Source organism: Chelonia mydas, chromosome 1 (assembly GCF_015237465.2).
Source record: "Chelonia mydas isolate rCheMyd1 chromosome 1, rCheMyd1.pri.v2, whole genome shotgun sequence".
NCBI lineage: Eukaryota > Metazoa > Chordata > Testudines > Cheloniidae > Chelonia > Chelonia mydas.
Window position 1 is genome coordinate 12,116,846 of NC_057849.1, and position 12,278 is coordinate 12,129,123.

The window sequence follows — 12,278 nt, forward strand, 5'->3', positions numbered from 1 at the left end:
AGATTTAGGTTGGATATTAGGAAAAACTTTTTCACTATGAGGGTGGTGAAACACTGGAATGCGTTACCTAGGGAGGTGGTGGTGGAATCTCCTTCCCTAGAAGTTTTTAAGGTCAGGCTTGACAAAGCCCTGGCTGGGATGATTTAGTCGGGGATCGGTCCTGCTTTGAGCAGGGGGTTGGACTAGATGACCTCCTGAGGTCCCTTCCAACCCTGATATTCTATGATTCTATGATCCATATCTCCCCTCAACCTTCTTTTAGTTAGGCTAAACAAGCCAAGCACGGTCACTACCAGAAAACCATATTTTTGTGTCCATTGGTGGTTCTCTAAGGCCTGGTCATGGACTCTTGCAGCTGAATTGTGTTCTGAGAGGAGACACATGCAACCTGGACTGGTGAACTGCTATTTTGAGCCTGTAGCCCTCTGTGTATGATGCTTTGTCCAGCTGTCTTATGGACCATGTGCCTCAGGAGCAGGGAGGGAAGGAAAACTTAAAGAAGCTGCCCACAACAGCATGAAATCAGAGCAGATCCAGGGTCATATAGCTTCCCCCCACACCAGTGCTGACTCTCTCCTACATCATCACTGCTTCCATCTAGATTAGAATTGTCTATATTGTCCATCATTATAATGTCTAAGCCCTGACCCTCTGCACCATGTGCACCTAACGCAAGTCTGGTATTCTCCCAGGGGACTCGCCCCGAGTTTGGGAAAGACTTGTATGAACAGTTAGAATTGGGGGGGGAGGGGTGTTTCTCATTTTCTAAACAAAAGTTGCTACCATGTTTTAAATGTTTATATAAATTATAGAGGAAATGACTTAATGCAATTTCAGTGTCAGGGTGATGAACCTCATCTTCTCATTCCTTTAGGAGTGTAGCTCTTGTACACTGTCGCCAGAGGTGCTGCTCTTGTTCACAAAAATTCCCTTTGTCTTATTTAGCAGTTGGAGAGAGAAGTGGAAGGACTGATGGAGCATGTTTTTGAGATTCATGTGGAGAATGTTAAAGGGCTCACTCCCCTACAGTCCACAGTCTGGGGAGAGGCTGACTGTTATGTGCAGTACTATTTTCCAGTTCAGGAGCCTGACTCCAGTGTGTTACAAGGGACTGAATTATATGAAAACGGTAAGTTTGCTTTGTGATAGGACATTGTTTAAAGCATTGCTTTAGCTAAGTGTTGTTCATTTCTGTTCTAGCTCCCTAGGTACAGTGTCTGTATCTCTGTGCTTCCCTGATATGACTAGTGCTTTCTTTACATGGCAGAAAGCCAATGTACAGCTAGCTTTGGGTCAGCTCAACAAACTAAAAGCTGCACCCTTTGAGGTAGATGGTAAGACTCCCATTGATTTTCAGTAAAAGGTATCGGGTCCTATGTCCGTTGATTTTAGCACCTTTCACCTAAAGATCCGAAAGCACTTTACAAACTTTGACCTCAATCCTGCAAAGATATAAGCATATGCTTAACTTTACACGCTGTGAGTAATCCAGACTTCATGTGCATAAGACTTTGTAGGAAACAGTTCATAAGCTGACTTACTTACAGACTATATAGGTTTCAGAGTAACAGCCGTGTTAGTCTGTATTCGCAAAAAGAAAAGGAGTACTTGTGGCACCTTAGAGACTAACCAATTTATTTGAGCATAAGCTTTCGTGAGCTACAGCTCACTTCATCGGATGCATACGATGAATGAGGGGGGATTTGATAGCTGCATACGCATCCGATGAAGTGAGCTGTAGCTCACGAAAGCTTATGCTCAAATAAATTGGTTAGTCTCTAAGGTGCCACAAGTACTCCTTTTCTTTAGACTATATAGGGCTTATTTCAGCTGCTGCAGAAGTGAAATATGGCACTTGCTTTAACTGGAACACTATACAAAGTCTTAGGACTGAATGATATATGCATTTGAAACTGCAGGGGAATTTTAAGTATAGATAATTCCTGAAGGGGAAATCGGGACAGGATACCTGGGTTAATCTCTCTTTTTCTTGCTAAAAGAGCCATGGGCTAATGCTTCTGGCAGTCAGAGGTTTAGGGTTATTAGTGCTTTGTACCTCTGATTTCTGTCTCATCCAAAAGACAGCACTTCCTGCAGCACACTGAAGAACAATTGCTGTGGAATTAGTTCAGTCCTACTTTTGAATCACCAGCACTACATTCTGTAGCATCCAGGTGTTTCTTTTGAGAGTTCTATGGGGAGAGAGTTTGGACAATGAGCTTTTAAGCAAAGTCACTTGAGGTTGTTTTCAGATTACAATCTGAGTGCTTGCCATCTCGTTCCTTGGATATATAAAGTTGGGATCAAATATTTAACTGGCTTTGTTTGTTTGACTTTGTAGGAATTAGGTTAAAGCCTTTCCGCTCAGCGACTACTTTGTGCATCCCTGATCCCATTTTTAATGATGAGCATCATCATTCCCTGTTGTTACCTGCTGATGTCCCAGTACAGAGGCTCCTGCTCAGTGCATTCTCTTCACAAGGATTAGCAGGAGGAGGAGGAATCCAGTTTGAAATCTGGTGCAGGTACTGAATAAAGATCCATTTCCTCACAGCTCAGAAAACAAACTAGAGGAGTGACTAACAGTGAAATTCTCTTGTCAAGCAGTAAGTTAGTGATGTCTCTATGGCGTATGCATTTTATTCCTCTGAAACCTGTTTACAGAGATTTTTTTGATCTGATTTTTTTTCCAGAGACACAGATCACCTGACTCTCTTTGACATCACTGGGAAATTTTACTGTCGCTTTATAACTAGTTTAATGATCTGTTCGTTGGGTTTAAATAATCCGTGTGTCCTTAGGTTCCATTTCTTAATAAAGTGGCAGTATGTGTTGTTTTATGCTGCTATTTTATTGTTTCTTTCCACTATGAGCCACTGGTTTTTAGGAGAATATGGTGTGAATGTTTGCATATGGTGAGTTTTGTCTTCTGTATATCTCACATGCTGTATGACCCTCTACTGCTCATCACAGTCTGAAGAAAATGCTTGGCTAATACATAAGCTTTGCTGCAGCAAACTCAGGTCTCTTGTGAGCCAAAGGAGTGTGTGTTAGAGCCAAGGACCCTTCACTGCAAGCATCCTGTGGCCTTTCTCCAAGTTTCAAATCTAGAAACTGTCAAGAAGAACCTATCAGCAGATCTCCACTGTTGGCGCAGTGTTCAGGCACAGAGACTGCTAGGCAGCTAGGTGCCAGACAGAATAGGTCTTTCTGTAATAAAATCAGCACCTCAAGAATACATCCAGAAGCAGATGGGAAGCCAGCACAGAAGAACAGATATAATATCCCTGTGAGAGTGTGGATTGCTAACCACACCAAGATTGTTATTTTCTCCTTCAGCTGAATTTTCAGTTGACAGGACCGAGCACAAATGTAAAGGGAAGCACAAATTTATAATAATTACCACTTCATCCAGCCTCATTCAGACACTCATACTTAGGGCCCTGCCAAATTCGCGGCCATGAAAAACGCATCACGGACAGTGAAATCTGGTCTTTTGTGTGCTTTTACCCTATACTATACAGATTTCACAGGGGAGACCAGCATTTCTCAAATTGGTGGGCCTGACCCAAAACGGAGTTGCAGGGGGATCACAAGGTTATTTTAAGGGGGTCACAGTATTGCCAGCCTTACTTCTGCACTGCCTTCAGAGTTTAGGCAGCCGGAGAGCGGTGGCTCTTTGCTGGGTGCCCAGCCAGCAGCAGCGCAGAAGTAAGGGTGGCAATACCGTACCGTGGCATCCTTACATCTGCGCTGCTGCTGGTGGTGGCTCTGCCTTCAGAGCTGGGCTCCTGGCCAGCAGCCGCCACTCTCCAGCCGCCCAGCTCTGACGGCAGTGCCGCTGCCAGCAGCAGCGCAGAAGTCAGAGTAGCAGTACCGCAACCCCCCGCTAAAATAACCTTGCACCCCTCCTCCCCCACCCCTCCCACACCTCCTTTTTTGGTAAGGACCCCTACAATTACAACACCATGAAATTTCAGATTTAAATAGCTGAAATCCATGAAATTTATAATTTTTAAAATCCTATGACAGTGAAATTGACCAAAGTGGACCATGAATTTGGTAGGCCCTACTCATACTGAAAGCACAGTTACGTGTGTGTATGTGGTTACCTTTCTCCTGATTTAATCATTATTCACTAAATGGAATGCATTGGCTTTAAAACTGTAATTCATAGCTGTAGAGCACAGTTAAAAACTGTCTAGTCATTATTTTCAAATCTTCTTTATTGTTGGTAAACCGGTGCTCCGAGAATAAACTTCATGGTATTGTTAGTGATTTTTAAATCCTTTTTCATTGTCCTGCTTCAGGCTCTCTTAGTAATTTATATACATTGTATTGTTTGGTCTATTTTGTTCTAGTCCCTTCTCTTGTTTTCTTTTAGATGCCAGTTTTTAGTTGCAGTATTGATAGGTGACCTTCTGTGCCTGTCACATCAATACAGCTGAGGAACTATCATCTCTGGAGTATTCAGACTATTCACCTTCTTGTAAAATTGCCGTTGTGTTGGTTTCTATAAATGTAGGAAAGTATCTGAAGATGTGTGAATTAAAGCTGACCAGTATTCAATCTTGAGAGCCAGTAATCACTACAGCTTGTCCAAAACGTCATGGTTGATGTGTCTGTGTGTCTTCCGCAGGTACTATTATCCTAATGTTAGAGATCAGATGGTTGCAAAAGGGACCTTGCCGTTGTCACGCCTGTGTGCCATGGTAACAATGCAACACCGCGAAGAAGTAGGGGTACAGACCTTTACTCTTCCTTTAGTCCCAAGAACCGAAGGCTCAGAAGAACTTCATCCACGATCCTCAGGTAAGTGAAGACAGTCTTTTCTTTTAAAAAGTGAAGTGTGTGTATCCACTGCCAAGGAGAACAAGAGAAACTCACCTTGATTGAAGCCTAATAATAATCCAGCATGTTGGTCCTACCAGTCCAAGATGTCAAAACTCACTGTTGGAAATCAATGGTAAAACTTCCACTGACTTCAGTGGGTGTAGGGTTGGGCTTATATTATATTTACTTACTAGAAAACTGTTTGAATGAGCCAGCCCTGGGCCTACCACGTCTCACTGCCACATGAGAGTCTCCAGTTTGGTCTCCCACTTCTCAGACCAGAAGGGAGGAGAGAATTGAAGCAACATGCTTAGCCTGCGGAGCAGGAAGGAGCCTGTCTACCCTGCAGAGGTTCTTCCAGATGATGCAAAAGTAGCACTGAAGAGACTTTTAGGGAAATCCTTTTAGGAATCTTCAGTCAGAACAAAAGTGGTTGTTGTGATGGGTTGCCCCCCCTTAGGATTCCACCTGATGTTCTGAGATACCACTGAGCCTGTCTATTATGCCAGCCTGGGTACCCTTTTTACCTGTCTTGCTGAGCCAAGCAATTCTATTAAGCCTCCTCCAGCACACAGGCAGGGCCACACCAAATTGCAGAATGAAACACTGAGATAAGTTCTGTGAAGGCTCAGCTTAAGGGTCTTGCCCCCACACTCAGCTGTCCATCTCCCTTGGGGTGCAGACCCAAAGATTTATTGTGAAATCCGCCTCCTCCCTCATCGTGGAGGAAGGTATGCACAACCTCTTATCCCCCCCTTCAGTTATGAATTATACACACAGGGTTATATTATAAACAAGAAATAAGCTTATTAACTATTAAAGGTGAATTTTAAGTGAATATAAGAGATAACAGACTGAACAAAAACAATGTGGAGTCCGGTGGCACCTTAAAGGCTAACAGATTTATTTGGGCAAAAGATTTCGTGGGTAAAAATGGGCTTTTTACCCATGAAAGCTTATGCCCAAATAAATCTGTTAGTCTTGAAGGTGCCACCAGACTCCTCATTGTTTTTGTGGATACAGACTAACACAGCTACCCCTCTGATACTAGACAGAACAAAGCAGATTACTGAGCAAATAAAACAGAATACTCAAGCTAAGCTCAATATACTTAAGAAACAGGTTACAAAATGTAATCTCTTATCCTAAATGTTATTTTAGGCAAGTTGCAAAGTTTCTGTCGTTCAGAGTTCCAGTTATATTTCTCTTCAGACTGGACCCCTGTCTCAGTATGGACCCCTCACCTTTAGCAGTCTTTCTTCTTGGGCAGACAGGCCATGGAGAGGAGGAGTCCTGTTTGCCTTCTTCCCCACCCTTAAATAGGATTTACGTAAGGCGGGAATCCTTTGTTTCCCAAACTTTTTTTTTCCTCTCTCTGTCTCTCCTCTCCTCCTCCCCCCCCCCCCCCCCCCCCCCCCCCCCGGGAAGTTACAAGAAGTCCCAGATAATGTTTAGTATCCGGTGACAAGACCACCTGACCTACTAGTGTCACAGTTACATCCCCGGACACTTCCCAGGAGGGAGAGAGATCTTCATGGTTTTGTTGTCCCTTCCTGATGGCTCATCAAATTTGATGGCCTGTCGTCTGGTGGGTGTCTTCCCAATATACACCCAGTTGTGATTGTTACACAGTCCGTATTCCTAGCATAGGCGTGCGCAGCACATTTCATTAGGGTGTGCACCCAGGGAATTTTTTTTTTTTAAAGGCGAACATTTATTGAATATTCAATCATAAAGGACATTATTTTTTTTCATCAAACAAACTAAAGAAACTAAAACTTAACTAAACTTAATTTTTTTTTAAATTAACAACTAAACTTTACTTAAAAAATGAGACACAAAATACCAAATTTTTGCTGTAGCGATAACCAGGCGTATACAAAGATACAGTCAATTTTCATGATCTTTATCTTTAACCAGATAATAAGCTAACCCAAATTGACCAAAACAGATTAAGGTTTCTTCATCTTCCTGTCCTAGAGAATGAGATGTCGCTCACCAGGTGTTATGGACTTAAATTCCTCAATCACATCATTGTAATTAACTGACGAAGCCAATTCTCGTTCAATGTACAAAATCATGAGTGAGTCGAGGAGCTGTTGGGACATTGTACTTCTTAGTTTGTTTTTTACATATGCTAGTTTCGAAAAGGCTCTTTCACATGAACAGCTTGTCTGCTCCTTTTCTTATCTTAACAACGAACCGATCCATATTTTAAAAGGGGGTATCATACGCTTGAATTAAAACGTAAAGCCACGGGCTTGTTATGCTATTTCAGTAGAGTACACGCGACAAAGATTACAAACCCTGTAGACGCTGCGCTGGGCACACGTGATGCGGTCGCTTATATAGGTCAAAGAATTTTCCAGAATAGTAGTCAGAAGGGAGGGGAGGGGAGGACCAATGGTAATGCGGCGCCGCAGTAGTGGGGATGCATGCGGCGAGCGAGCGCGGGCTTTCTATGTAGAGCGTATCATGTGATTAAATTAAAACGCAAAGCCACCTTTTTTTTTTTTTTTTTGAGGCATTAGGGCAGGCATGGGCAAACTTTTTGGCCTGAGGGCCACATCGAGGTTCCAAAATTGTATGAAGGGCCAGGTAGGGAAGGCTGTGCTTCCCCAAACAGTTTGGCCCTGCCCCCATCTGATCCCCACCCACTTCCTGCCCCCCAACTGCCCCCCTCAGAATCCCTGACCCATCCGGCTCCTTGTCCCCTGACGCCACCCCACCCCCGAGGTCCCCCCAACCACCACCCCGGGATGCCACCCCCCCCAACCCCCTCCATCCCCGTGCCTCCTGACAGACCCCTGGAACTCCCACGATCCAACCCCCCATTCCCCGTCCCCTGACCGTTCCCCCCCCAACCTCTGCCCCATCCACCCCCGCTCCCTGTCCCCTGACTGTCCCCGGGGCTCCCTGCCCCTTATCCAACCCCCCCAGCCCAAGCCCCCGTTACCATGCCGCTTACCCCCGCCTCCCCCTCTCCTGGAGCCTCGGCACGCCGCGTCCAGGAGCAGCCCTGGACAGCGCTGCAGCGGCATGGCTCCGGCGGGACCTGAGCTCCTGCCGCTCAGCCCGCCAGAGCTCGCAGCCCCACCCCCTTACCACACGGCCCCAAGCGGCCGGAGCTCAGGTCCCGCCGGAGCCGTGCCGCTGCAGCGCTGTCCAGGGCCACTCCTGGACGTGGCACACTGAGGCGGCGGACGATGGGGGAAGGCGGGGCCAAGGGTGGGAGCCTCCCTGGCCAGGAGCTCAGGCAGGAAGAGCTTGCCAACCCCTGCATTAGGGTGTGCCGGGGCACACCCCGTACACACGCCTATGATTCCTAGCTTTAGATACAGAAATGATACATGCATACAAATTGGATAATCACATTCAGTAAATTGTAACCTTTCCAATGATATCTTACAAGACCCATCTTGCATAAAGTACATCTCAGTTATGTCATACCCACATCATAAGAATATTTCCATAAAGAATATGGAATGCAATGTCATAGTTGTGACATGGAGTCTGAGAGGAGTAAACCACAAGAATAAAGGAGAGGGATTCTTGAAGGGAGTGACCAAGGAGAAAAAAAACAGAGGTTTGCTGGTATGGCGGAGTGAGCTTCTTGCAGAACATATACTTGCATTGGCAAAAGGGAATCTGATAACTTTGAGAGTATTGTAGATGTTAAAATCTTCAGAGGATTTTATATGTCATTTTACTCCCATCCCCCTGTTTGTAAGCAACTGTCTGATATAATCACAACATCTTGGTATTATATAAGTAGTGGGGGAGGGATAGCTCAGTGGTTTGAGCATTGCCTTGCTAAACCCAGGGTTACGAGTTCAACCCTTGAGGGGACCATTTAGGGATCTGGGGCAAAAATTGGGGATTGGTCCTGTTTTGAGCAGGGGTTGGACTAGATGATCTCCTGAGGTCCCTTCCAACCCTGATATTCTGTGATTCTAAGTGAGGACTGAATCATAACGAATTCACACAAAAGGGCAGAGTTAAGGTTGTGCAGCTGCAACCTTAACTTTCATTTTATAGATTCATACATTTGAAGGTCAGAAGGAGCCATTAGGATTTTCTAGATGGACCTCCTGCATAACACAGGCCGTAGAATTTCATGCGGTAACTCCTGTATCAAGGCAATAACTGGTGCTTGAACTAAAGTGCATCTAGACATTCAATCCTGGCTTATTTTAATTCTTAACTATGCAACGATAATGCTGCCTTTTCATAGATTTTTTTTTTTTTGGTATGAAATTATTTACGTTAATAGAATAAATCTTGGTTAACCTTGGCTGTAATTTAAAAAAAAAAATAGATGGATGTATTTCTTTCTTTTCTTTTTTTTTTTTTTTTAAATCCAGGCTTGCTTGATGTGAGTGTGAGGTACAGACATTCACTAAAAACAGCAGGGGGAGTAATAGCTGCTCGAGCCATTTCTATTTCTGTACAAATACACAGAGCAGCTGGTTTGCAAGCAGCAGCCAGGTAATATCTAATTCTAAGACAAGATTTTCTCTTAACATAACTTTTGGGGGTGGGGGGGATAGCGTGCCATGGTGGTGGAACAAATTGTCACTTGTGAACCTTTCATCTGTGGAGATCTAGATTCAAATCTTGTTCAGTTCAGAAGTGAAGATAACTATGAAAAGAACATCGGTGGCTATTTTTGTCCACCGAACCACTGGAGAGTTTAGTACAGTTTGCTCAAGAGAGGCCTGGAACTGAAATAACAGGCAGTGGTGTAGTTCAAGACTGTGGTGCATTAGCAAAGCTGGGCTAGGGAGGAAGCTTGTACAATACCTGCCTATAACAGATGTGGCTCTAGCCATTCCTTTTGGCCCCTCATTTTACTGAGCAGAGCTAAATTCAGCCACGGTTTTTCCAGTATAAAAGACTTTGTATTAAAGGGAAAAGAGGTTGTGCCAACCTTTGTGCTTTGGATCCTCTTCTCATTGATTGGGATTTTGCACTACAGCACATAAACTAAATTAATTAGTAAACTGAACATTCCTTTTTAAAGGAATGCTACTTTAAGAGAACTAAATTGCTTGAAGGTTAGTCTCAGCAGTCTTAGTGCATTATATAAGGAAGGGTTAAAACAGAGTAGTCAGCTCTTTAAGGACAAGAGTGGTTCCCAGCATTCCTGAGCAATGTCCTTTGGCCTGTTCTCTGAGCAGCACTGATGGGCTCCTCAATCAGGCCCTGATTCAAAGCCATTGGACAGACTCCCTTTGACTTCAGTGAGCTTTGGATCAGCTAATCAAAGTCTAAAAAGAGTTTTGGTCTTGCTCTTTGCTTCCTTCTGGAGCAGCTGCTCCGAGGAGTGTTCCTGCTGCCCCCTTTACAAAAGGGGATGTTCTGGTAGCACTCGTGGACCTGATTTTCAGAGGCACTGAGTACCCACATTCCTGCTGTAGTCACTGGTGTGAGCAATGGTAGGGGCACTAGTATAGACAGGCCACAGCAGTTTTGGCCGCCATTTCATTACTGATCATAGTAGGTCTAGATAAAAAAGAGCTGAAAATTATCAGCAGCCAGTCTACACTAGAATTCCTGCCTTTACTCGCACTGATGGAGCTGCTACAGTGCTAGATCAAGGATGGGAGATTCCCAAAAAGTCTCTGTGTAAACAAGACCTGAGAGCACAGATTGAATCCACTGTTTTGTTCTTATCGTTGTTCAGCTAGGGGTTAAAAACCCCTTCGTTTTGGTGGCATACGTATGTACTTCTAACTAGATTACCTGGTGCGTCTCCCTCTCTTTTTTTTTCCTTATTACTTGAAGAGCTGTGGCAGAAAAGAACCCTTCACTTCAATCCAGTGCAGAAGTGGGAGTTAATGCCTATGTGTCTGTGCACCTCTCCTTCCTACCTGAGGGGGAGAAGCGCACCACCCGAGCTGTGGCTCGGACTTTCTGTCCGGAGTTTGATCACCACACTGAGTTCCCTTGTAACCTCGTCGTCCAGAGAAGCAGCGGAGAAGCATGTTGTCTGGGGGAGCTCTTGCAATCTGCACAGATAGTCTTCTGCATCTACCACCAGAGCATCAAGTCAGGTAAACAAAACACAAATGAGTAGGAATCCTAGGTGGCTATTGGTAATGGTGTTATTGACATTAGTTTCTCAGGTATAGGACACACAGTGAATATTCACTGTGTAACTGAAATTTAGGTAAATGTATTTATTCCACTTATACTTTGGCCAAGCCCTTGGGGCTACAGCTGGTTTTCAAGGGGATTTTCAGTGACCACAAGTGGTTGGGATGTCAATTTTACATCTCATCCAAAAGAAGGTAATACAGTAGTGATGCTGCCTGCACTTACATAGCACCTTTCATATGAGGATTTCAGGACCCATTACAAAGGCACGTTAGCCTTGTTACCCGCATTTTATAGATGAGGAAACAAGAGAAGGAAATTAAGTGACTTGCTTAAAGTCCTGCAATGATATTACCTTCCCCACCTTGTCTCTCTAATATCCTGGGATCAACACAGCTACAACAACACCGCATTCTTCCTGAAACATCAGTATTATTTCCTGCAGCCCCCTGGGTTTCCCCTGGAGGTCTTCCACTGAACTAATGACATTGCCTGACCTTGCTTAGATTGAAATGTGATGAGATCACAGTCTGAAATGGTAACTTTTTGTAAAGAAGGTTACAGATTATTTCTAAAAGTGGAAGATATGTTTCGAAAGTGGTATTAAGTGTCATTGTTTACATCTTACTTAAACGGATTAATTGATTGTTTTCCTCCGGCTGCATTAAGGCACTAGTATCTCAAAAATAGCATGCAATTTTATGATGGCAACTTTTCCTGTTGTCTCCATAGACAGCGGAGACCTCTTCAAGCTTTTTATAGCATTATGTTGTAGAATATTCTAATAATACAATTTAATTAAAGATATCAGTCTTCAGTGATAGGCAAAAAAACTCAACTGTTGGCATGAGTAAGCTACTCAGTTACTCTGTGGACAGTACAATAGCTCTTTGATGCTTATTTTAGAGCACGTTGGTAGTGGAAGTACTCCCTAGAATGCTCCCAAAACGCGACAGTGCTGGAGCACACATCCTATAAGTAGAGTGCACTACTTGTGGATTTCCAACAACTGTGGTTATTTACTCCACCGTTTTTCACTCTGAGTTTGACCAAATATGTGTTGTGCCTCCTCGGTGGACTTTCACATTTCTTTTTTTCATGGAGGGAAGTATATGCCAATGTTATGACCTTAGATCTCTTCTAACAAAATGATATAGCTCTCACTAGAAGACTAACACTTTATGAATGACTTGTGCATGTTTTAAATCAACCCCAGCTTGATGTGTCTGGATATCTTTGATTTTGATTCTACAGCCACTGGTTCAATGAAAACTCAAACATCAGGAGACTACCTGCTTGGAACAGTCAGGGTGCCAACCAAAGACCTGTTGATCAAAAGATCAGGT

General features: G+C 43.9%; 1 protein-coding gene across 6 annotated transcripts in view; it reads left to right on the forward strand.

The window, feature by feature from the left end:
* The window catches only part of C2CD3 (C2 domain containing 3 centriole elongation regulator), an 88,034-nt gene that overhangs the window by 31,877 nt on the left and 43,879 nt on the right, over positions 1-12,278 (forward strand). For all 6 annotated transcript variants that reach the window (XM_037878884.2, XM_037878699.2, XM_043527436.1 and 3 more), the window contains exons 17-22: positions 946-1,129; positions 2,342-2,525; positions 4,640-4,812; positions 9,198-9,321; positions 10,621-10,889; positions 12,187-12,276. In XM_037878884.2, the coding sequence (XP_037734812.1) occupies positions 946-1,129; positions 2,342-2,525; positions 4,640-4,812; positions 9,198-9,321; positions 10,621-10,889; positions 12,187-12,276 (1,024 nt within the window). The remainder of the gene's footprint in view (positions 1-945; positions 1,130-2,341; positions 2,526-4,639; positions 4,813-9,197; positions 9,322-10,620; positions 10,890-12,186; positions 12,277-12,278) is intronic.